At 37.4% G+C, this 27506-nt stretch overlaps 1 protein-coding gene across 1 annotated transcript in view; it reads right to left on the bottom strand.

Moving 5' to 3' along the window:
- Positions 1-393: 393 nt before the first annotated feature.
- Positions 394-27506, bottom strand: part of Pgr (progesterone receptor) — a 69712-nt gene continuing 42599 nt past the window's right edge. The window contains exons 4-8 of the mRNA NM_008829.2: positions 22055-22360; positions 12617-12761; positions 10545-10675; positions 7452-7609; positions 394-4022 (exon numbers count right to left, since the gene is read on the bottom strand). Of these exons, the coding sequence (NP_032855.2) occupies positions 3867-4022; positions 7452-7609; positions 10545-10675; positions 12617-12761; positions 22055-22360 (896 nt within the window). The 3' untranslated portion in view covers positions 394-3866. The remainder of the gene's footprint in view (positions 4023-7451; positions 7610-10544; positions 10676-12616; positions 12762-22054; positions 22361-27506) is intronic.

Genomic DNA, 27506 nt, shown 5'->3' with positions numbered 1-27506 from the left:
CATTTTATTCAGGAAAATAAATAAACACACATTGAATTGATAAAAATATTTCATAGTAAACAGTGGGAGAAGGAAAATAATCAGATTTTCCAGATCCCAGGTTTCACTAGTGACTAGAACAGATTAACATGGCAAGGTTATAACAAAATTATGGCATAATGAAGATGAAATTACGGAAATGCTATTTCTGAACATCTCTATATATGTGTACAGATATATATCGTGTGCTTATTATTTGCAAAGCAGTTGGGTAAAGTTTAATGAAATAGCTCTATATTACACTCATGTAGCCAGCAAGTAACCAAGAAGTGAGTAATCATAGGATAGCCCTTTATATACATCATTAAGTCTATCACTATAGTTGGCAATAATTTAGAAGTTACAAGTTGATTTACTGTGGCTATTTAAAAATATTTTATTTCATACAATGTACAATAGTAAAACTTAAAGTTAAGTGTGAAAAAGTACAATGGAAAAGCATTGCCTAACTAAACATGCCATGTGTTTATACACCAGAAACAAAATAGTTCCACAAAACAATACTGGGCATGACATCTCTTTAGACACAAATCATTTTTCTTTTTTTTTTTTTTTAAATATGTCAGTAAACAAAATCATCTAAGCTTCAAGTATTTCCTTTGTTCTTAAGCTTTTATTTTAGTTTAGAGCAACCCAAAGAGCATGGTCTTCAGAGTGGAGATAAAGGTTATGATGACTACACAGGCATGGAGTCTCGGCAGTTGGAATTGTAGATTAAAAGATTTGGAGATGAGATAACTTCCATTTGCTCATGTCATGTTCTTCTGGGAATATTTTTCTTTCTAAGCTTAGCCTTAAATATTAAAACCTGGTGTTTAGACATTTAAACTACCCATGGAGATCAAGGTCAAGACTGTCAAGTGTTTTTAGACAGTTCCAAAACAAGGGACACTATAAAATTCAGTCCTGGGGCCAACATACTCTATTTCCTCACTGTTAAATGAAATTAGAAACTTTTCATTATTTTGAAAGTTAAACTGTGCTGATATACAAAGATAACTACTATCAAACTAATCCTTTAATTCAAAGGAAAACTAATTGAATAATGAATAACTGAATAATGATTGTATCTAGTGTTTCAGGGTTCATTACTTTACTAAAAGGACTCATGACATTGTTTTTGGGTCACCAATCTCTCACAACGAATACAACTGCCACAGAACAAAAGTTCCCAGGTATTCTATTTGAGAGATCTTAAAAATATTTTATTTTATTTATATTTTTGAAAAATGGTATTAAAACTTTTCCAATATACAAATATACACAAAAGTTTAAAGCAAATTAATTGCTGGCAGTTGCCTAGATTAAATAATTATTAATTTTAAAATACTATTTTTTAGCACTTATCTCATTCAAGTTGCATATAAGTAATGCTGTAATGCCTTGCACATATTAAACCTTAACGATGTAGTTTATATACTACAAATATCTAGTGACCCTGCACTTACCAGACATATTTGTACAACTCCTGGGCTATAACTTCTTGAGTTATATACAATTTCCTTTAGCTCCAGTTTCTATTAAAGCTTATTCATATGATTTCTTGTGCTCACATTACACACTCAAAAATATTTGTTGAAGAAAATAAAAAAAATGCAGGGAAATTTTTACATTGAGGTTTGCAATATAAAACATGTCAGAGTTTATAGAATCTTTTATAGGGAAGGAATTAATATTCCATTCATTCAGCTCAGAACAGGAAATGGACCGTTTTCTTCTAATTGCATATAAAATGTGCTCCCATGACGTAGTCAAAAAAGGCAAGTTACCACAGGATGGGGAAAATATAGCTTGGAAATGAAGAAAAACAAAGTTGCAGATAAAAGGAATAATAAAGACACAAGAAGAGGTTTATCAATGTCACTCAGAAGACCCTCAGCAGGACGAATGTCACAGTCAACTCTGTCACAAAACACTATGGTCTTTCCTTAGCACGAGCCCTAGACCTGTGGACCATTAGAATGGTGCAGCTACATACTAATGTAATTTAAACAACTTCTTGGAAACAGATGAGGGGTCAAATCACAGTATGAGAGACTGAGAAAGACTTTACAGGAGTGATAAAGCAGATCTTGAAGGTCAACACATGCAAGAGTCTGGAGTCAAGTTCTGGTAGAAAATTGCTTTCTTTCTTTTTCTTACGTAAAGATTGGCATAGCAGGAACATAATGGCAGCAGGGTAAGTTGAGGAATTAAAAAAATAACTCTTAGGATATAGCCCAAGGAATCTGATCTCATTTTGGCCTGAAAGATGAAGTATGCTTGTGTGTATGGAGATTACGAAGAGCCAAGCACCAGTAAAGAACATAATGCATTTCAGACACATTGTAGGAGGCATGTAGACCAATAGGAAGAGCATCTATTTACTAGTGCTGACCATTGCAGTACTTGGGGAAAACTCGGACTGCTCTAATAAAGGTACTGCTGTGCAGGAAAGCCATTATGATTTCCACATGCGTGAAGGGAGCACAAGTCACGGGTTCTGATTAGACTCCACTTTAATCCCTTTTCCAAATGTGCTAAAGAACTCACTATTTATGTATATACCATAATGGTGTATGTTTATATGTTTGAGTTATTTTTTAAATTAATATATCTCCAGTGACTCATCTTAGAAAAGAACTATTATTTGTCTTTCAAAGGAATATTTTAAGTAGAAATGACAAACGGAACTGTGTTTTATCTGTTGTGTTGTACCTGGTTGTGTGATTTTTAAGCAAGTATCTAGGATTTCCTGAAGTATCTCACTTAGAATTGGGTCATAGGCACTCAAAACTTTCCACTGAGACTTGTCTATTTCTAAAGCATCTCTCAGATTTAGAGGCACTAAAAATAATTTCCACCTGAGATTCGCTGATTCGCTCTATACATTTTCCTAGAGAAAAACACTATCCCCAAGAAAGAAATTGTCTTTATCTCCCACCCTTGCCTTTCTCCCTCCTCCCCCCCCCCCCGTCTTCTTTGGTAAATTTCAATAAGACTATATGGCCAAAGAAACATTTGTCAAGAGAAATGCTGCATATCATTTTTAAAAGCAAGGACATGGAACTACCAATGGAGACCGACTTTGTAAGGTCAGCCAACCGCAGGAATTCCAATGAGAAAACAGATCTCACAATTTCTGTCTATTCACAGGTCTTATTTAAAGACATCCTCCCCCTAAACCTGCCCTCAATAATGTCACAGCAACTGTATAGCTGCCATTAACTCTGTCATCAATCTGTTATCAGGCAGGCACCCTGAACACAGTTTGCCTAGAGTTAAAAACATCAACCCATTTCATCTCTGTTTTGTTGTTGTTGTTGTTTGTTTTGTTTTGTTTTTCACTAAAAGCCCTCTGAAAATCTATTGCACATCACATTTTGACTGCCATTTTAAGAGTCATTTTTGGAAATATAAGCATGGAGACCAAAGGAACTACATAGCCATAGCCTGTGTAGTAGCCTGTTGTAATTAAAGGTAGGGAGGGGTGTTTCTTCCCTTCTCATGGAGATCTGTCAGATGAAAAAGTTGATTACACTCATCTGAAAAGTTTGAAATAATGGGTGAAATATAGTTTACTCGTACAATCAATTTTAGTCATTTTTTAAAAACCATGTAAACTCTTAAAATATGGGTGCACACAACACTTAAAAAAAAACTCTGCTTAGACATTACAAAAGAAAGTCAGAATGTCATTGGTTTTCTCCTAACTTTACAGTGTGATAGTGCATACATGTAAGGCTATCAGAAAGGCATTATAAAGACACATGACCTGACCATCCTGACTGAGAAAAAGATGGCACACCACAAGATTCAATTTTCACAAAGAAAACAAAGAAAAGTCATCACTTTTTGTGAAAGAGGAGCGGCTTCACCATGCCCGCCAGGATCTTGGGCAACTGGGCAGCAATAACTTCAGACATCATTTCCGGAAATTCCACAGCCAGTGTCCGGGATTGGATGAATGTATTCAAGCAGTACAGGTGGAGCTGTTTCACAAGCTGTTAGTTCAACACGTGGGTAGAAAATGAAAGACAAACAATACAATCACACACTGTGCAAATATGATAACATTTTTCTAATGCTGTAAGTACCTATCTAGATGCTTCTTCTTACCAGAATGCAAATAACTCTCTCCATGCTCCAGGGTAATGTGGAAATGGTTTATATACATAAGGGAGCATGATGATAGTATGGTGTTTACTTATTTTTGTCTTGTGTGTAGACATGCATCCCTTGAATGAACTGCCCATAGTAGCCAGCAGATGGCATCAGAGCCACTCGAATTGGAATTACAGATGCTTGCGAGCCACCATATATGTATGTCCTGAGACCTGAACCCAGTTCTTCTGTAAGAGCAGCGATGGCTCTTAACTGCTGAGTCTCCTCTACAGGCCCCAATCTTCAGTATTTTAAAGTAATAAAATTAGTTACATTCTCATGATTTAATTTTCAACACTTTTTCTTTTCTATGCATGTATGCAGATATATACCGAGTATTAAATACCTAAAGTTATACATTTTCAAAATGCAATTATTTCATAAATCCTACTTGCTCACGAGAATTTTTCACAAATGTACTGTTTCTATGTCAAGAACCCAACATCAATCTTGAAGCCAAGGGCCTCAGGCACGTTATCTAAACAGTGCATTGCTGAGCAACATGGCCTTTCGTTACTATTGACTTTATTTTGAGACAGGGCTTTGCTAAGTGTCCCAGACCACTGAAATCTTTCCCTATAGCCCAGAGGAGTCTGTGAACATGTGAGCTTCTTGGGGAAACCAGGCCTACACCAACAGGATCAACTTCTAGTTTAATTAAATATGTTATGTACACAATTTTTAAAGTATCATACTACTTAAAGATGAATCACAAAAGAAACAGAGGAAGCAAAGTCCAGAAGCTCCTCGATAGGCATCTTGCTCTATTATATTTCCAGTTTTGACTAAATCCGTATCCTACATTTTTACTAGTAAAGTTGGTATTACTTCCTGATGCATGGCATTTCACTTCTTTTCTTGACCATTTTCATTTTATTTTATTTTATTTTATTTTCTTCATTTTTCTTCTCGTTTGTCACAAAACCATAATCAAGTTCTCTGAAAGACTGTAAGAAATCACCCCAATATGATTGTGCATTTCAACAATCCCTTAGCTCCATTTTCATCCCAGAGCGGGTGCCCTGGAGACTCATGATATTTTCCTGGTCCAGTACAGGCTTCTGACTGATCCTTCCCATTATTATGCAGGGACACCACCTTCTAGCCTGAATCCTCTGCCTTCAGCTTGTTTCATTGTAACACACCCTAAAGTAGTTTCTAGGAAAAGTTATATTTGAGATAAACTCTGTAAGACTTTGCATGTATGAAAAGACTCTTTAGGTGGCAATGTCATTTGTTTGATTGTTTGGCTGATGGTTTTACTTTCATCAGGATTCTGAAGACACTGCTCATTGTCATATGTCATTGTTATAGATCCAATGTCATTCAGAATGCTGGTAATTTAATATGATTTGCTTCTTTTCTCATTTGTATACTTGGGATAGTCTTCTCGATCTTGGTATGATGAACTTTTATAGTGTACCTTGAGTCAATTACTCAGTGCCCATATTCTGTTCCTTTATAGTTAGAAAACTCACATCTTTAGCAAAGAGCAGGCATGCAAGCCTGGAGGACTGCTACCAGCTGAAGAGCAGTATAAGCTACAAAAAAATCCGTGTCTCAAAAAAAAATGAGAAAAGAGAACTCATATCCTTCAGTTTCAGCAACTTTTATAATAATTTCCCTGAATGGAGTTTTTCTTCTGTAAATTCCTATTAAATTAAATTTGAGGATGAAATCTGCATGACTGATCTCCTAAGACTCCTACCTTTTCCTGTCTGATTTTTTATGTCTTAAGTTTTAAATGATTTTCTACTAAGAATGTCCTTTGTGAAATACATGAAATATGAATTTAGATGTTTACAATTTTGAACTTAGTAATCCCAAAGTTTTATTTATTTATTTATTTATTTATTTATTAGTGTACTGACTAGTTTTGTGTCAACTTGACACAAGCTGGAGTTATCACAGAGAAAGGAGCTTCAGTTGGGGAAGTGCCTCCACGAGATCCAGGTGTAAGGCATTTTCTCAATTAGTGATCAAGGAGGGAAGGGCCCCTTCTGGGTGGTACCATCTCTGGGCTGGTAGTCTTGGTTCTATAAGAGAGGAGGCTGAGCAAGCCAGGAGAGGCAAGCCTGTAAGATACATCCCTCCATTGCCTCTGCATCAGCTTCTGCTTCCTGACCTGCTTGAGTTCCAGTCCTGACTTCCTTAGTGATGAACAGCAATGTGGAAGTGTAAGCTGAATAAACCCTTTCCTCCCCAACTTGCTTCTTGGTCATGATGTTTTGTCCAGGAATAGAAACCCTGACTAAGACAGTTAGCTAGTTTTGCTAACTGTACCTTTCTGAAGGCTCTCTGTTCTTTCTTTGACACAGTAACATTGTGTTTCTTTGAGGCTCTGTGTATTTTCTTTGGTCTTCAGCACTGGTGCTTTATTCTTCAAGTTGATTGTGGGTAGCTTTTTTAAAATGACTTTGACTCTCATTTTATGTGTTTTTTATATGCTAGAAATAAAAGCTTGTAACAAAAATGTCTCAGATAACCACATATGTATGTGTGTGTGTGTGCATATAGTATGGTTGTATGGTCAACATATGGTCAACATTGATCAACATATGGTCCGTATTGAACACAACAGTATCATATTGTCTTTTAAAAGCCAACTTCAAGAAAGAATTTGGGGAAACTACACTGAGATGACTAACATTAGTCATCAACTAACAAGATCTAGAATGACCCAAAAGATAAGCCTTTGGACACATCTAAGAGGGATTGTCTACTTTATATTAGTTTTTAGGTACACTGTGAAAGATTGGGTTAATGGTACCATTTCCTAGGCTTGGAGCCTGAACTGTCTAAAAAGGAAAATGCTTACAGAGCTCCAGAGTTCATCCTGTAACTAGAGATTAGAGAAATGTCGTGGTTTCAAATGCTTGACCAATGGGAAGTGGCATTATTAGGAGATATGGCATTATTGGAGGAAGTGTGGCCTTGTTGGAGGAAGTGTGTCATTGGGGGACTGGACTTTGAGGTCTCTAAGCTCACACTCTACCCAGTGTGGAAGAGACCTTCCTCCTGGCTGCCTTGGTTTCAAGATGTAGAATTCTCAGCTCCTCCTCCAGCACTGTGTCTGCCTGGACACTGTCTTGCTACTCACCATGATGATAATGGACTGAACCTGTGAACCTGTAAACAATTCCCAATTAAATGTTCTCCTTTATAACAGTTGCCGTGGTCATGGTGCCCCCTCACAGCAGTAAAACCCCAACTAAGACAAGAAATTCATAAGAGTTTTCATCAATAATCTGTAAAACAAAGATATTTACATCATGCAAGCTGTCGAGAAGTTTTGTGAGTTGGTAGAAGCGCTGTGAGCTGGGGACAACCCCTTTCTGTCTTAAACCAATTGCCTTGATCAATTCGCGGATATAGCTTGATCTCATCTCTTCAAACTGGCTTTGACTCCTCAGTCCTTCCAAAGGAACTGTATAAAATTAACAAGAAGTAGCAGTTATGTTAAAAATATGACACTAGAAATGAATATATTCCTGAGCTAGGCAACTAACATTTTATACATAATTTCTGAGTTTACATAAACATACACACACACATTTAATTTTAAATAGAAACAATTAAGAAAGGAAAACAATAGTGAAAGACAAAATCAGGACATAGAAATCTTTTAATTGTTAAAGAATATGTGAACAACTTACATTTCAGACTTTTATGTGAACTATGCATTTAATGTAGCATTTGCTCCAAAGAGGTCTTGGCATTACTACATAGTCTTTCTTTAAATATCTAGTTTTATTTCACTTATGACTTTATTTTGTACCTTTTTATTTTATTTTTCGCTTTTAAGCAACTATCTGTGTTTCTTTATATAGCTTTGTTTTCATGTAAATCTGAAATATTTCTTATGAAGATTGGTCTTGGAAACTTGATCTTTTTGTTGTAATTTTAACATCACGTTGTTATATTTACTACTGCTTTCCTGCTGCTGTGGGAAATGGTGATCATATTTGAGTATTTATTTTATATTCATTGACTTAACTCTTATAACAGGCCATTTGGTTTTCTTGTTTATATTTCTAATAGTGTTTCTAATGTCCTCTTTCCTGTAATTATAGCTGTCAACTGTAGTTCCTCTCCTCTCCTCTCCTCTCCTCTCCTCTCCTCTCCTCTCCTCTCCTCTCCTCTCCTCTCCTCTCCTCTCCTCTCCTCTCCTCTCCTCTCCCTCCCTCCCTCCCTCCCTCGCTTCCTTCCTTCCTTCCTCCTCATTTTTCCCTCCCTCTCTTCCTCCCTTCCTGACAGGGAGGGTCTTATTTAGCCCAGGCTGCACTCAAAACTCATTATGCAACTGGAAATGACCTTGAGTTTATCTTCGTGCCTTTACTTTTCAAATTTTGGATTATAAACATGAGACAATATGCTCAGCTCTTCTAGATTTCACTTGTCAATCAATTCATTGTACTGTTCAATACTCACATAGCATTATTAACTAACAATAGGGATGGTAGATGCGTACGTTTGATTATTTATTTTAACGTACTTTGTCATGTACATTAGCAAACAATTTGGATATAAATCTTTGGCCTGCCTTCATGTGTATTTGTGTGCTGGGACTAAGATGAGCATTGCTGTTGACTCCTCAGCTATACACAAAGTTTTAGCTCCTTTCCGTCCAAATTCTCCATGGATCTCACATACAAGTACATCATCATCCACTCTCCCCATTCCACACCCCCTGCTTCCAGAGGCCACAGATGACACCTTTTCCTTCTTTGCATCCCTACACACAAACCTCCAGCCTTAAGCAACATTTTTCTGAAGCCATGGATAGATCCAAGTGAAAAATAGAAAACCTCCTCAATTGATGGCACTCCACCTTAGTGGTATTTACTCTGCACTATTTCTGTAAAGACATGCACTCAGGTTAAAGATACTGTACATACCTAACTTTAAAACCCACAACTTCCCCTGCATCTACTGAGATGCTGCTTTCAACGTCTCTGGGATAAGAATGCAAACCAAAGAGAAATCAAAGAAATAATGCTTTGGTTTTCAGTTTGCGGCTGCTCAGATCCTAAATATACAGGGGTTTCTAAGGAGTAATTCTTGCAAAATTCACTGAAGATTTTTACACATCACTATGGATGTACTGTATACATGCATAAAATACTTAGTCTCTTCTCTCCAGTTACTTCAGTCTCTAGTCTAGTTACTTCAGTCTCTAGTTATTTCAAATCCATGTACTTCTAGAACTTCCAAACTAATCCTTACAGCTAACTCACCCTGACAGGAGAACATGAAATTATTTTTTGTTTGTAATCCCTTCATTAGGAAACTCATGAAAGTCTGTGTGACTCTGATACCTATTCCTAGAAAGGTTTCCTTTGTTTTTCCATGGTACACAGGAGCTTTAAGTTTGTAAGAAATTATCAAAGGAGCTGTATATTCCTTCCCATCCCAAGCTCCTTTACTCAGACATCTGAAATTTGTGCAACTAGCAGAAGTCCCTGAAAAGACACTGCTGAGAAAAACACTTAGGCGAACTTATCATAAAGTCTTAGCTCCCAGTGACTTACTTGCAAATCAAAGAATCAATCAGTGTCAGGCTGAACTTTCCGTGTATGGTAAGGCCACAGAAAGGCTCAGTGCATGCATGTGTCATGTGTGTGGGAAGGGCACAGGAAGGCTCAGTGCATGGATGTGTCATGTGTGTGGGGAGGGCACAGGAAGGCTCAGTGCATGCATGTGTCATGTGTGTGGGGAGGGCACAGGAAGGCTCAGTGCACGCATACTCTCCTTTGCTGCCTTCTCCCATGGCTATCCTGTGCCTCTCAGGTCTTACCCCTAAACTTCCACCCACTCCTTATCTGATTGTTTCTAGTCAGAGGAAATAAAGGCTGCAGGCCCCATGACACAGTGTGGGCATTATGTGGGAGGAAGCTGAGACTTTCTTGCTTACATCCAGGACTATTTGAGTAACACACACTCTGCTGATGTCCCAAGTCAATGGTCCCTGAGGCCATCTGCTGTAACAGTCAAACTGTTCTCACTCACTGAAAAGAGTTCCAAACAAGAGTGTCTGTACTGCAAAGAGAGTAAGTACTTTAGTGCATGTGTGGTAGGTGTAGTGGAAAGCATAGCTCGAGTTCCTATTAACTGGCTTATAAAAACTGAATAAGCAAATTAGTTTGTGATCATATTTCATATAAAATAAACTGGATATGCTATTTTAGTCTTATATGGCTATATATTAATAATGTCAAACTAGTAGCAATATATTGGAAATTCCTCCTTCACAGTTACAATCTAAATTGTATATCTTGTATGTGACTATATGATGATATTTTGACATTTATCTTGGAAATTAAAAAGTAAGGTGCCAAGTGTCTTTACACTTGGGTACTCACTTGTGTTAAGAAGTAGTAAGACTTTCATACAGAGGAATTCCTCATGGGTCACCTGGAGTTTGACAAACTCCTGTGGGATTTGCCACATGGTAAGGCACAGCGAGTAGAATGACAGCTCCTTCATCCTCTGCCTTGTACCACACACAGTACACAAAAGAAAAACAAGCATAAGCATGGAAACCATTGCTAGTCAGCCAGGCAGTGATACAACGTGTCAGTGAATAGGAGTTCAGGAACTCTCTTTCCTGTTGTTGAATTTTCTGATATATTTAATAAACAAAGTAATATTTGGAATTTTTAAAGTCTCTAAACTTTTTTACATGGTAGCACTACATTTTTAAGGTAAAGAAAATTTAGACTTATAAAATAATATTACATACACATTGATTAAAGTTCATATTGTTTCGTGCTTTTATTATATCGCTTTAAATACCTAAATCTACTGAGAGCAATCTTGAAGGAATTGGAGCATTTGGAGCCAGGAACAGCTTTATTGAGAGACTAGTATATGTATTTGTATGTGTAGATATAATTTTGTGCACAAGTTAATGGATTGCTTCAGTTCATAAAAATTTACAACCCTGTGACTTTTTCTAGATGATATGTATGGTGACACAGAAAAACAAATTAAAGAATGGTAGTGAATGTAATTGAAAAAGTTAGTACAGGCTCTGTAGATGGTTCCCTGATTTGAGGGATTCTCTCAGCATGTGCCATTTTGTAAGACCAGCATTAGTCACTGTGTCTAGTATTAATGGTGGAAGACAAGACACCCACACTGAAGGATTAAGACCCTCAGGTTTGTGCCAGGTTATCCATTTCTCCTGAGCCCCAGTTTCTTCAACTACTAAGGTGGATAATGCTGAGTCCTTGCCTATTTCAAGGGACTATCAGTTAAAAAGGAATGAGTGAAGCATGAAGATTGTCAACTGTGAAAACATTAGTGTCAGTTATTAACTTAGATGTTCACAACTTGACATTCACCATTAGAACAGTGTAGACATTACCTTGGATAAATTCTTATCATCTAAAGACTACATGTTGAAAACTATTTACTTAAATTGATAAATCAAATTGGATTAGTCATAGAACATTTTTTAATTTTAAAAAGTAAGTCTACTGTCAAGCAAAAATATTTGATTTCATTATCTCAAGTACATTATCACAAGTACAAGTCTGAAAACTTAAATTAATATGATAAGCATTTAGTATAATAACATGATATATTGAATTGTACATATCAGATTTTGAAAAATAAATAAAAATATTAGTTTGGATAAAAACTTTTTTTTTCAAGACAAGGGGAATGGGATCCAAATACCAAATAAGCAATCAAAGGATTTAACTAAAATTTTTAAGCAAATAAACATAGACAAAAATCTTTCTGAAAAGTCTTCAAATTCTCAAGAAATAGTAAAGAGAGTTGGCAAGTGGGATTAAATGAAATTAAATTGCTTCTGTATAGCAAGAGAAAAACTTAATTGAGTGAAGAGAAAGACTAAAAAAATAGGTAAAAATATTTTCTAACTAAACATTTAACAGGAGAATCTAATTAATATTACATTATTTATTACACTAATACTACATTTAATATCTAGAATATGCAAGGATCATAAACTAAAAAAAATCAAGAAATGAAAGCACTTAATCAGTAAATCAGTTAATGAACTTATTGTGAAATGAACAATTTCCTAATGATGGAGTAAAATGGCCAATAAATACATAAAAATGTTCACCCTGATGAGTCACCCAGGAAAAGTTAATTACAGCTACATTGAGAGTCTATCTTACCACAGTCAGGATGGCAGTTAGAAAACATCATGCTGATGGGCATATAATCCAGTCTGGCCACCATGGAAATCAGTCTAGAGGCTTTCCAAAACACTAAAAATAGACCTACCTATTACCCACCTAACACACTCCTGAGTAGGCACCCAAAGGTCTCTTAGTCAACATATTATAGAGACCTTACATCAATGGATATTGCCACATGATTAACAATTGAAATGCAGTTTTCCAAATCATATGATGTACTTGTGATAACAATGACAGCACCAAAAGTAACAACTTACTCATTTAGGATTAGATCAGGTGCAAAATATAGCATCTGTCCACTGACATGCTTGTACGACCTCCACCCCAGGCCAAACACCATCAGGCTCATCCAGGAGTACTGAATCAGGGTTATCTGGTCATCAATGTGTAAGTTCCGGAAACCTACAAATGTTTTGGAAGAAAACAATCAAAGAAATCATGTGAACCATGTTAACATTTTGTAAGAAGTCAAAACTAGATACTAAATGTTTCCCTAAAATTCAGAAAATGCTCACAACAGCCTATAAGGAGACAAATGGATAGCCATTTTATAAGTCATTAACATTGTCACTGTGGTTTAATGCTGGTGAGAATCATTAATTGAATTAACTACCCATTCTGGATTCATGAACACCCATTTCCATGGTAGGCACTATGTTAACATGATAGAAATAAATGCTAGAATCCACTCTTTTGGTGTCTTCTTGACATGATATTCTCTCATCATGAGCCATAGCTTCTGTGGTGCGTATGCAACACCTGTACAAGAGCAAGCATGCTGTAGGCATTCCAGCATGGAGAGGGACAGACTCAGAAGCCCTACCCCTAGCTGAAGACCTATAGACAACTGATGGTTTCTGGGGAAGGGAGGCTCAATTTCATTAAAGATATGGTCCCTGATAGGTCAACCTTACGCCAATGGTTGCTCCCATAACAATGAGTATATGAGCAGCACCAATTTGAGCAAGTGGGTTATTGTTGAAAAAGAAAAAGAGGACACAGTGTTGGAAAGGGCATGGAAGGAGGGGAGTTGATGTGAGAGGAGTTAGGCAGAGAAGTGAGGTTGACTTTGCATCATCCAAACACTTAAAGAAGAAAATATAAGACACTTGGTTTTCCTATGGAGGCAAGAAGGATTTAAGAGGATTTAGCTCTCCCCAAATCTGAAATAAGGACAAAGAAATAAGTTGGGATAAAAGTAGCACATTTTGGACATATTTGAGAGACCTTAAGAGTATTGATTGCACTTGGGTACATGGACTTGAGCCTGGGGATATATCAAGGAAAGACTATGAATGTGGATGTTACTGTAACTTACAACAGTTGAATAACAAAACTGGATTTAATATTTTGTTTAAGATTAAGTAAAAATAATTGTTTTAATGGGAGCATCAAACCCTTTCCATGAAGCTCTTTCGAAAATACTTACTTTCCTTAAAAGTCCACTGCTACCCATTTATAAATGACTAATTCAGAAATCAAGCCAGAGTAATACTTAATCTGTTAGCTACTGAGAGAGAGGGCACTTCCTTCTGTTAGACACTGAAATTCTCTGCACTTGCTCCTAATAGCCCCACCAGCAGCTGGGAAATGGCATTTGTCTGTTTTTTAGCCTCCTTGGAGATGAAAGATCAAGTGTGCCTCCTTAGTTAATGGTAAAGCAGCAACCTCCTGACTTTTGAGGCACTCTCTTCAATGTCTGACTACTGTTTCTCATTATTCCTTCTTATTTCTGCTTGACTAATGAGTCCCTCCACTTGGAGTTTGGTAGAACAGCAGATGCTGCTATCAGGGGAAATGCACACAACCCTTGCTGCCCTCTGTGTGGTGCCTGGAGAAAGGCTGTGAAGCAGTCACCACCAAGACTCTGACTGTGAGTCAGCAAAGACAAGGTGTGGTTATGTACTGTGAGAGGCCTAGAGGGTACCAAGGCATCCAAGGGATGTATCTATGATACTTATTCATTTTCCCTCCCACCGCATCTCTCAGTTTGTGTGGAATTCCAAACCTGTCCTTCACTCCAGCTGAGTGAATTCCTGGTGCCCTCCAGAGGTTGTTTTCTTTCATTTCTGTTTTGGGAGCCCAGGTTTTCTTTTTTATGATTAGAATAGTTATTTTCCTTTGTTTTGATACTGTTATCACCCACAAATCCAATTTACTTTGTGGCAGAAAGACTCCAACTTGCCAAGAAAAAAATGTTTTGTGTTTTTTTAAGTTTCATATTTTCATATGACTTTACTCCTTAAAGTGCATATCTATATGGTATGTCATTTTAGAAAAAGTGTGAATCTTAACACAGCTTACCTAGAGCATAAGTACTGCTTGTCATTGAATATTGAGCAAATGAATAATTCTTTGATAAAAATCAGAATCAATTGATGATGAACAAATTCTTTGTAAAACATGACGATTACCCAATGAAAGCACATGAAGCACTGTGTGTTGGTGTGACCTCAAGGGTGTGTGTTGGTGTGACCTCAAGGGTTGATCAGAGAGGCCTCAGGTCCACTCCTGACTCTAGCAACTGAATGCTACCTTGAACAAATTAGGTCATGAGGATAAAGGTAACTAAATATAACTGAATTAAAGATTCAGGATAACTGAATTTTTGTTGAGGAATATGCAAATATTTTTATTCCAACCATGGATCGTGTAACAGAGCACTAATTGGATTAATGGCTATAGGAAAACCACTAATCAAATTGAGAGAAATCTCCAATTTAAAACAAATGAAACACACTGTAGTAGTATCATCTAATAATTTCAGCACTGAGGAGCTGGTGGCAGGAAGATCAAGAGTTCAAGTTTATCCTTGACTTCAGAGTAAGTTCTAGGCTAACCATAGCTGTGTCAAAATAACAATATAAAAAATAAATAAATAAAAAAGAAGAAAAAATATGCTCCCAAACAAAATGAGATCAAAATTATAAGCTAGAAAACATTATCCTTTATGTTATGGAAAACATACATATAATTAAAATATAAATGCTGCAAATGACAATAAATTCAGAAGACAAATTAGGCACCAATAGCCTGAGAAAACAGCTCAGCCAGCAAAGTGCTTCTCCAAGAAGCAAAGGGAGCAAGCTTTTTCTTCCAGCACTTTACTAAAAAGGGTTCTGTTGCATAATCCTAGAGCTAAGGACAAGCCCCAACAAGTGAATTCTCAGAGCTCACTGCCAGCCAGTCTAGCCAGGCTCAGTGAGAAACCCTGCCCTTAAAAGTAAGGAAGAGAATAGCTGGGAAGACACTCAGTGGTAACCTCTGAACTCCACACATGCACACATACACTTTTATGTGCACATGGACATAAAGATATGAATAGATTCATACCAATTACACATATCTGTACAAATAAACAGTAATGAAATGTATATTTAGTATATTTTCAGAACATTAATTTCATATATATTATTTATTAGCTTGTATCATATCCATATATGAACTTTATCATATATAAAGTGACAGGTTGGTAGAAAGTGAGATTCAATTAATTAGACATAATAAAGTATTAACAGAATGTTCAATATTATCTTTAGTAATTCACTCATTCTGTAAATTGGTTCTAATTTCTAACCTTTCTAATATGTTTTTAAAACATCTAAATATTTGACATAACTACGCTAGGTTTTTTTTCATTTTGTCATTGTTTTATATTAATCTATGACTAGTTTTAAATTTTCTATAAAGATGTACATACATGATTCTGTTTTCTGAAAATCAGACTCTGTGTATATATTCACTTTATCTTTATTTTTAATCTCATTCTCTCGCGCTTCTGGATTCTAAGCTTATCAGTGTCTTGAAATAAAGGAACACTTTTTTTGTAGTATAAAAGGTAACTTTTATTGAAATATTTCAAAGTTTACTCAGTTACTAACATTCATAGCAGAACATATATTTCCATCTAACAGAATAGAACTCAGAAAATAACCTCCTTACTCCACCTTTTGGAGGTGTAGCTGTGGAAAAAGTCCAATGTTAAATAACTTGTACATGGCTAGCTCACAAGCAGTTTCTCCCCATTGACTGTGACACCATTCCATTATTTTATACTGAAACAAAGCTAGGAAAATAGAGATCAGATTCCTGTGATGATAATGATTAGAGAGATTTCATGCACTTGAGATCATAAGCAAACTGAACAACCTATGGGAAGTGATGGATGACCGCTAATTGTGTTTAACAAGTAGTGTAAAAAATGTACTTTTCTGTAAGTGTCTTGGCTTAATAATCCTTGAAAAATATTGCTGTGGATTTTCCAATTCTCACTACTTAAAAAAAAGGATAAAGGAGAGGACAAAAGATGACTCATGAGACTTGCTGTGCTTCCAAGGTTCTGATAAAAATGCATAAGTTCTATCTCTGTTTTTGAAAAAAAGTGTCAAAGTGTCATACAGTTGAAATGATGAGCCTCAACCAAGATGGAGAATTACATATCTCAGGACCTTGTATTACAAGACATTAATGTCAATATGTGTGTATATTTCCAGATCAAAGGGAGACATAGGCAATACACCACCAATACCTTCAGTGGCTTAATCTGATCAAGAATGACAGAGTTCATCTAAGATAACATAGCTCTTAGTTATACATTCCACACTTGAGATTTCTACGCCTTTTTATTTGTCTTTCCTGGGATAGGGTCTTACTTCTGTCAGAAGCTGGTCTTGAACCTAAGACTCTTCCTTGCCTTTATCTCTTCCCAAGTATTGGGATTCAGTCTGGGAAGATGCAGGGCAGATTAGATTAGTATGAATGATGGAGAGTTGTTAGAAAGTCAGACAGGAGACTATGTGTGTGAAGATCCTCTACATACAGAAAACAACACCAAAATGAGAAGAAAAAGATGGGAAATGGAGCAAAGAGCCTTTCAGCAAGTGCTGCTTAAATTCCATGAATTGAAGGGAGGGAAAGAGGAGTGCTGTTAATTTCGGAACCGGAATGCAGAACTGCCTTGAATTGTAAGGCCACAGAGTTTAGGGTTTATTCAGAAATGGAAAAAGAAAAACATAGTTGGTTACAATTATTTTTAGAAAAATGATTCTTGGGTTAGAATCTTGGGTTAAATTGTTTGAGAGCTGAAACCTAGGTAAACCAAGAAAGGGTGGTGACCAAACTAAGCTGGATCAGCAGCCATAGAAGTAAGTAGCATTGTAGTAAGCCAACCTTGTATTGAATATGAGGTGTTGAAAGAACTGACAACCACCCAGGCAGGATACAAAGGAGGAGAGAGCTAAAGATGGTTCTGAAGGGGCTGGCTGAGGACTTATTTCAGGATACAGAAAAATGGTTTTGGCATATGAGCAGTAAGGTCATGCTGACTTGAGAGGTGATCTGGGTGGAGCTGTGTTAAGAGCATTTGGAATACATGACTGAAGGAGCTGGACTGATGCCATTACTTACATGTCATTGGAGTGGAGTAAGAACATCAAGGATATACATCTGTTCATCCCAAATATGCAACATAAGAAGCCAGTGGAAGAGAGAACAGAACTCAGGACAGTAAAATGTATAGTGTAGGAAGAAGCACAAATGTATAGTGACTAAAACTTTGTGGGAGAAACCATGTACCTGGAAGGAATGGATGGACACCAAAGGATGAGTTTCATTAGGAAGTGGTTACTCTACCAGTACCCCCCAAGGCAGTGAAGTTGCATGAAAGAGAACACATATGCAACTTGACAATTTGAAGACATTAACATTGGTGATGGTAGTTTCAGTGGAATACAGTTAAGGAATTTTGACTGTTGTTATAGAAGCTCTGGTCAGGTCTAAGATGGAAGGCCACCTTCACTCTTCTCCTCATGCTTTGAAGGTGATAATTTGCCTTATTCATTGCATTTGGGAAGAAAGAAAAAGTCCCTTTTCACACTGTCACTGACTCACACTGCAGAGCTAGAAAATGAAGGAAAGTTTGTCCCTATCTTCAGCTCCTCATCATGGCACGCAGTCTGGGTAGTTTAAAGCAGGAAGGAATGCACTCCAATGGGCAATAGTTGGAATTTCACAGCATGGCCTGGGATGAATATTTCAACAAGTAAAGGGAAACAGCAAGACAAATTCATCACAAGAAAATGTTTGCTCTACACTTCTCTATTGCTTTAATTCTTGTACAACTCACTGGTAGAGAAGGTGACCTTGCTTTTTGAATTAGTACTTATTAATTTTTGTCTTCCTTCGACTTTCAAGACCCTATTTGACAAGCTTATGACTTTCATCTGTGCCATTACTTTCCACTACTAATCCCCAAGTACATCTATTGCCATTTGTTTCAGAGTAAATTAGTGAAATCCTAAGAAGGCCAACACTTACAAAGGAAAAAGTATACAAGTGCTCATCTATGCAGATGCATTTTTCTCACTAACTACTAAAACCTTTCATTGCAGTTTTATGGGTAACTGAATAATTAAATTTCTGATTTTATTTAAGAATCCCCACATTTAAAAGGTGCAGAGCAACCGACTGTCTTCTATGTATTTCCATTTATCACTAACCAAATTTCACTCACAGTTTTCCTTTCCTATACCTCAGGCACACCTGTTCTAATGAATGTGCTTTTTCTTTACACAGTTAATGAGTCTCCTTGTTCATTCCTTTAGAACCCAATGCTAAAGTTACACGTCTGTCCGTTTTTATAAGTTCGGTGTCTGATGCTATTGTCAGGTGTCTCAGATCTCTCTCTGGGTTGAAAGTTCTTTAATAGAGGAAACGTGTACTGTTAAGTTTTGAAATTTCATAGGTAATGCCCTGCTTCATGTCTTAACGAGGAATACAGTGCTCACTCAAGACAACAACAACAAAAATACTACACAAAGTCATTCATATGCAGATGCTAAACGTCAAATGGAGATTATCTATGAGGTGGTCTATAAATATAACACCTTGAGTCTATGGCATCTTACATGTTCCCATTAAATTAAAAAGAGTCTCTGAAATATTATTGAAGAGAAGTAAAATTAGTTGTAATTATGGTAACAGGTCAATGACCATGAGAATGAAGACAAAGAGGAAAAGAGGATTCCCTGACTGGGAAGTAAAGAACCTCATGGCCCCTGCAGCATCACGGCCAGGGTCTTCACTGATTGATTTGCCTTTGAACTTGTTCTTTTCACCAGACATTGTTGTACACCTTACTGTCTCAAAGGAATGAGTTGCTCTGTCAACAGGTTGTCCAACAGCATATGTATACAATGGATAAGTTCTACATTTTCACAATCTGGCTTATTGTTAGGGCTCCTTTAACAAAAGGCCATCTTCCACATAATAATATTGTTGAAAATGAGTAACTGAATCAAAAACATTTCTCTTCTGTGCAAAACCGGTGCCCAGATGCAAAGGTGTGCAGCATCGAATGCATTCACACTGTAAGCCCGCTTTCTGGCTTTTTGTCCTAGCAGCACGATTTAATTGTTAAGATCTGCACTCAGCAGGCATGTGGTAGGCATTCAATTAGTCACTAAATAAGAACCATAACCTTATGTGAAGGCAGATGACATTAGTTCAGAGTATCTAATAACACTGGATCAGTGTCATGTTTACTCTCAAATAACTTGCCTGGATTCCAAACCAGCTAGGGACCAAAACCCTGGGCCTGTCTTTGAGGACATTTCCATAGTGTTAATTGGAGAGAGAAGATCTACTCAACATCAGCATCACCATTCATGCCTGGAATTTCCAACTGGACACAAAGGTGAAAGTTCACTGCACACCAGCATTGATCTCTTCCTCCCTCTTGACTGGGCACAATGTGACCAGTTGTCCTGCACTCCTACCGCAATGCCTTCCCCTTTGAGGTGGGCTGTACCATCTTATAAGCCAAAGCAACCCTCTGTTTCCTTAGGTTACTTCTGTTAGCATGTCACAGCGGTGAGAAAGGCAATGAGAGCAATATTAAACTTATGTCCCCTTCAGCTCTTCTCAGAGGAAAATTAATCATATTTCACTGAGCATCTCTGCATCCATTTCACAGTGTCCCTTTTGAATTCACTGTTTGCAAATATGGCTTAAAGAGAGCAGAGTCCACACAAAATTTTGATCATCTCAATGCTGCCCTTGAGCATTATTAATAGAAACTGAGAGAATCATAAAGGTGTGACCATTTCCATTTGCCACACATAAATTATGTTCTGCAGCACTTAAAAAGTTGCTACCAAATTCAGTACATATATTTCTTCTCATTATTTCTTCAACAACGTGTGGAGGTCAAAATATCTTGATTTATAAACATTTAAACTTAAAAACAGCTTTTATCTTCAATGAATAAATGTTCTTTTTAATTGCTTTCTTTTTAAAATTTACTAGCTAACTATAAAATCTTCTTAAAAATAAAGAGCTTCCAAAAATACAAGCGAGAGAAATATTGACCCATAGCAATGGTGGTCAAGGAAAGCAGATTTCCAGATAATGGAAAGAGAAAAGCATCGCACCGCTAAACGCCAATTTTAAAATCAGAGTTATTTTATCAATGCTACTATGACATTTACTTAGTAAAGATCTATCAAATTTGATAGCCACTTCACACTAAGTTTTAAATATTCTAAACTTTTTTTCTGAAGGAAAACATTACCTGTCCAAGGCCTGTCAGCTACAGTAAAGCAAATGAAAAGCTGGGTAGTCTGACTCATCTGTCAGATCCGTTTGAAGGTCTAACAAACAAGAATCTGTACTGTTTCATATAACCTTGGATATTCAATAGCAATTCATCTATTATATTTCAAAACTTTCAGGTAGAATAATAGCCGAGAAATGTACTCAGGCAAATTAAGAAGGGATCTTTAAAAAAATAATAATTGAATTTCTTCCAGGATAAAAAGGACATAATGTGTTTAATTTTTGACCATGTGTCAGAAAAATGAACATTACAAGGATGTTAATGGTATGAGAAACAGGTGATCTTTGAAAGAATTATTCTGCTTCTAATCATGAGGTTAAGGCCTACACAAACAACTGCAAGCCTTCACCTGTGTCTGCCATCTAAGGTTCAACCAAGTGAGAAATGGATTTTTGTAATTTGACCATCCACGTGGCCGCTAAAGAGCTTCACTGAGGGACAAATATTGCCAGTAAAGTCAGTGAAGCACTTCCATAAAAATACACAATTTCTCAGTATCGCTGGGCCATATCCTTCTGTTGGTGTGGTGAGAAGAGCAAGGGATTGAGGTCTGTCTGACTTTCCTAACCTCAGAACTTCTGTACTCTTCACTGACTTTATATAGGTACTTTCAATGCTGTTATGATTTGTTACATGAGTAGGGACGTTTGGTTTTTATCTCCAACAGGCTCGAAGCTTCAGTTAGGTTTAAAAACTAGACACTCTCAGGAGATGGCTAACATGTTGTTTTCTAAATTACTGTATTTGTGTGATTTAACACATACACTTAGCTGCTAATTGTTTCATGTAGGCAGCAATCAGCCAGCATTAATGTGCTTCCTCCTTCTCTGGGCTCCTATAGCTTACATGAGTCTTGCTTGTGTGCAGGTGTTGATGGGGACTGATCCAAGGGCTGATGCATGCTGACCTAGGGCTCTACCAATTAAACCAAGCCCACACAGGAGATTCACCAAGCATTTTGAATTACTAAAACATATGGTGCTCTTTACATGGTAGTTGACTTTTCGTACAGACTATTTTCACATTCAGATAGTGCCACAAACATAGTACCTTTTAATGCATGATACCATGTACAAATTACCTGGCAGAGATTTAGACCATTTGACTACTGAAAGCAGTTGTCTCTCGCCTAGTTGGTTGAGACTGGTCAGCAAAGAGCTGGAAGTGTCAGGCTTTGTGTTGTCATGCCCTGCATAGACCACATCAGGCTCAATGCTCATGAGCAGGTTGATGAGTGGCGGGACCAGTTGAATTTCTTGATTTGGTGAAAAGGTGATTCTCTGGCCCAGGGCCTGGCTCTCGTTAGGAAGGCCCACCGACTGGGGGAGAGCAACACCGTCAAGGGTTCTCATAACTCGGACTTTATTAAACTTCTTAAACTTACGACCTGTGGAGAAGACAAAAAGGAAAGAACTTCATGTAAACGCATAGGAATTAATTATCCTAGCAGGGTATTTTTTAAAGACTTTATAATCACTGTGCTGTCACTCATCATCAATCTGGAAATGAAACAAAGCCATATAAAGTTTGCAATACCAAGGGGCCTCTCTTCCCAGTGATGGCTGACTAGGCCATCTTCTGCTGCATATGCAGCTAGAGATACGATCTCTGGGGGTACTGATTAGTTCATATTGTTGTTCCACCTATAGGGTTGCAGACCTCTTTAGCTCCTTGGGTGCTTTCACTGATAAGTGGACATTAGCTCAGAAACATAGAACACTCAAGATACAATCTGCAAAACAGGCATAACTTTTAATGTGAAAGGCGTGTGCCATGGCTCTAGAGAAGCATGGCTACTGTAATGGTCCAGGCATGTCCACTTCTGGCCAATAGGCTACATGTGTTTGGGAGAGCAATCACTGTATCCAAACACATCTCTAGATGGTAGGTAGTTGCGCAGCAATTTTCTCTAAGTGGAAACTTTCCTCCCTGGAGGAGGCTTTTGACACTGAGGAGGTAAAACCATTAGTAAGTTTGGGAGAATTGAAACTTAGAAGATCCATGAGATGCAGTGAATAACTGCCAGGGAGGAAGCTCTTCCTAAATACCTTGAAGAGGAACTCTTCAACCTGTTGAGCTGCCTGTAAGTCAAGCAGAATACTTTAGGGTTCTATCTTTCCTGAGCGGTCACCATGCTAGGGTGGCCTTTGGTGATATAGCTGCCTCTGGATTGTCAATGGTTCTTTACATGGCCCCAATAAACTCACTGGTTCAGCAAATTGGACTTTGAAAGTATCATTATATTTGTCTATTGTCAGTTCTTTTCTGGGACAAGCAGGCACTTGTTCATGTCTCCCTGAGAATAGTGTCACACAACACACTTGATGTGACTCAGACATCTATTTGCTCCTACAGCACTGAGCTGAGTTAAGAAAACACCCACCTGGATTAGGCGTTAGACTGGGGACCTGAGTGGAAGATACTGCTATTTTTGGTGAGACATGGATGGCTCCTACTATATACTAGCAGTAGAAAATGCCAGGGTACTTAATTCTTGTTTCAGGTGTTGTCATAATGACAAAGGATGAGAGTTGTGCTGTGAAACCCCATGAACATCAACAAAAATGTGTAGGTCACAGTGGGAGAGTTCCCAGAGTCAACAGGAGGCAGAATCCTGTGCAGAAGGCAGACAGGGTTCTTGGGAAAGGAATATGTCAGTAAGGAGAAGAAAGGTCAGACTTACAAAGCTCTCAGAGTAAACTGGGAAGTTTGCAGATGTGTAATCTAGTCTCACTGCAGTCTCAAGTGAAAACTAATGATTCCATTTGTAGGTTGGTGATGGTATAATGGGGGCTTTACACCTGATGTTGGAGCAGTAGAGCAGAGTTTAGCTCAGGAGCTCAGGGTATATAAGATGTTAAAACCCTGGCTCTCCCTGCTCCTTGCCCCTCCCTCTGGGATTTACTGTGGGCTTAGTTCTCATGGGGTGAGGTTTTGTGAGGATATTTAGGGAAGAATTTGCAAGCAAGAGCACAGACTTTGATTCCAATACATTTTAATGGTTGGTTCCAATTTAACAATGAAATAGTTAATAGCTAATATGACATACCCTCACTCAACTCTAATGATAACACCATATGGTTTTCCTTTCGAATTCTTATCTCTTTTAGCATATTTTAACTTACAATGATAATTATATGCTTAACATTTTAATTGCATGGCTTAAACAGCAGAGTTTCAAATCGACACTTAATATAAAATGCTGGAATGCAAGGCCAACTTGGGTAACTTAGTGAGCAAATGAAAATTCTTTGGTGTCTCAGAATATAAACTATAAGGACATCAGAAATGCAAGTCAGTTGGAAGGCACTTGTCTGGCATGTGTGAGACAGACAAACAGCCTGACTCATACATGGACACATGTGTGTGTCACAAAGAGAGAGACAGAGAGAGGGAAGCAGAAGGAATGATATGGGAATGACCATAATCTCCTCTCTTCTCTAACCATCCTCAGCACACAATCATCTTAAGTTTTTCTTTCCAAGTATTTAGTTACACTTCATTATCTAAGAACGCAAGAAAAGTGTAGAGCAATACAGGTCACTGAAAAGTAAATGCTCAGATAAAAAGATAAATACGAAATGTGGCCAGCACCACAGAAAACCATTTTAAACCTTAGTCCTCTCCCTGTGACAGGCACTTTGTTTTCTATGGCAACCCACAATCTTTCACTTTTTATTACAATGCAGATTTCCCCCTCTTTCTCCTTTTTTTGTCTGCCCCTCCCTCACCATTCTGAATTCATCAGTATTTGAATACATTGAAATACTGGTGCCTTTTTGAAAACCAGAATAAATGTTTTACAAACTGACTGGAATTTTCTAAAAAAAAAAAAAAAAAAAAAAAACTTCCCCAAATAAAAACCCCAACTTTCTGACATATTGATGATTATTTCAAATATAACTTGAATAAATATAGGATGCACTCATGGTTATGCCCAGTGTTTTCATGAGTCAAAGAGTTACCTAATATTGATAACTGTGCCATTCCAGTGTCCTGATTAATAGATCAAATGTTTGGACAAATATTAGTGTTTGCATTTTAGGGATGAGATTTATGGAAATCTAGTGACTTGCCAACTTTATGAGGGAAATATGGAGCAGAGAAAATGTTCCACTCGAAGGCCATTTTCATTTATTCTTTTGCTTTCTAGTTAAATGTTTAGTGGTGTCATGCGCTGTCTTGAGTAAGAATCCAAGTTCACAGCATCGAATAACACAGAGACTTCTTTAATGGGTATTTTATTTTGATGCTAAAAACCCCCCAAAAAGTTCCTTAAACAAAAAGGAAACTTACGGTAAACACTGGACAGAGAAATAGCACAATGCGCAGTGAGCTGAGAAAATACAGCAATCTCAGCTAATACAGTCAGAGAAACATTTGCACTTGACCCCACTGAGGTCTTCCTAACTGCCTTTACGTTGAAACCTTCAGGCTGATGACTCTTTATGAACAAGTCAAGCAATTCATCTAATGGACGACTTTGAACATCAGGAGAATTAATTTTAAGGTGTAAAATAAAGTATAGTGTTCTTGGGGAATCTTTTCTTAAAGAGCTAAATTGTTAGAATCTTCCTAACTCTACAACATACCTCCTGCTATGGGTGCCAGCCTATTCTTCCAAAAGTGCTTAGAAGAGATGTGATGGCCCTTTTCTTGTCTGCAGTTACAGTAGTATATAATAATAAATAATGACTCTGGACTGGCCATGTCTGCATATCAATTCTGTCATTTTATAAAAGCTTGATTTCTAGTGTTCATTATTTTACCTGATCAAAGCTACTCATTTTTAAATTAGTGTATATATTTACCACAGGATAAGGTATAATTATGCATCTTAGATGGCTCATATATAATGACAGTCACTAATAGTAATCACTTCCCCACTGTGTGTGTGTGTGTGTGTGTGTGTGTGTGTGTGTGTGTGTGTGTTGTTTATGTGTGGGAAGATATGTATAGGTGTGTGTGTGTGTGTGTGCTTGTGTTTGTGTATGTATCTTATGTATGTGTTATGTATGTATGGAAGCATGTACAAAAAGGGTATGTGCTTGTGGTGTGTATGTATAGGGACACATGTATAAGTGTGTGTGTGTGTGTATGTATGTGTATGTGTAGCATATATACAGGGATACATGCATAGGTGTGTATCTATGTTTATGTGTGTGCTTGTGCCTGTACAGGTCTGTGTACATACGCACGAAAGCCCAAGGTTAGTGTTTGGAATCATCCTCAGTTGTTCCCCATATCATTCACAGACATAAGGTGTCTCAATCTCACCAGCCAGCTTGAGGCTGGAATTAGAGCAGGGTTGCTTCACCTTCACAACACTTTCAAGGGTTTGGGGCATGCAAACTCCAGTCCTCATTCTTAGGCAGTAAGCACTTTAACTTTGAAGTCGTCTGCCCAGAACCCTTAATTGTGTTTGATACTTGATGGGAAAGAAATGAGAGGTGAAGGAAAATTATTTGTGTTTGTTTTCATTTTCCTATTTATTAATTGTCTCTAACACCTACACATAATGTCACATCTTTTGTCGTAGGTGATCAATGTTTGATTAGAAAAGCCAACTTTCCCTTAGATCATTCAGTACGTGGGAAAGACACGGTGCATCTAAGTGTTAAGAGACACTTAAGTGTTAAAGAGAAACAAATAAAAAACAACTATAAACAATAATAAGGCAAAATGAGGTGGCCGGACAAACATGGGGACAATCGGGAATTTAAGAACACACTTGGAAAACCTAAATGGGAATTTATCAGTGTAAGAAATTATGTCAGTCTTGTAAATTTTAAAGGAGAAGACTTACCGCATTAGTTTGTTGAAGGTCTAAGACTCATGGGAGCAGAGGAAAGACAATGGGTGTAGAGTCAAAAATGGAGTGTGAACTCCCAGATTCTGACCAGAGACCAGGAGAAGGAAAAGAAATGGGCTTGTCTTTAAGGCAGATACCAGGGCATCTACAAAGACTCCAGTTTTAGCTCAAAAGGGCTTATCACTGGTAAAGAAAAACAGGCCTGGCAGAGATAAATCTTGACAAAGTCACTTCCTGAACTTCAAGGAATATATATATGTGTGTGTGTGTGTGTGTGTGTGTGTGTGTGTGTGTGTGCGCGCGCGTGCGTGCATTTGACAAGACACAGTAGGTCATCAAGGAAAGGAAACAACATAGTCTCCTGGGGCTTTGTTCACTAGTATTAGATAAATGTGCAGATCATGTCGTGTGTTCTTCCCAGAAAACTTTAGTTCAGATCTGGGAAGTTAAAGAAGATGCACACACAGCTGCTTTCACCCTTACCTCTTCTTTCTTATGTGCACCTCCCCCAACAGCATAGATTCCTACCTCTTTTCTTCAGTATGTCAAATTAGCAAATACTTTAACTTCATAATGCTCCTGAAGTCATAGACTCTATTCTAAGTAGCTCAACAAGGCACTTCTAAAATAAATATGTGCATGATGCTGTTCTCTAAAGGAAACAAAGTCTCCAACTGACAGATAAGTTTACTCATTTACATATTTTTTCTACCTTTTGAAA

The sequence above is a fragment of the Mus musculus genome, chromosome 9, assembly GCF_000001635.26.
Source record: "Mus musculus strain C57BL/6J chromosome 9, GRCm38.p6 C57BL/6J".
Taxonomy (NCBI): Eukaryota; Metazoa; Chordata; class Mammalia; order Rodentia; family Muridae; genus Mus; species Mus musculus.
This window is presented reverse-complemented; position numbering and strand designations above follow the sequence as displayed.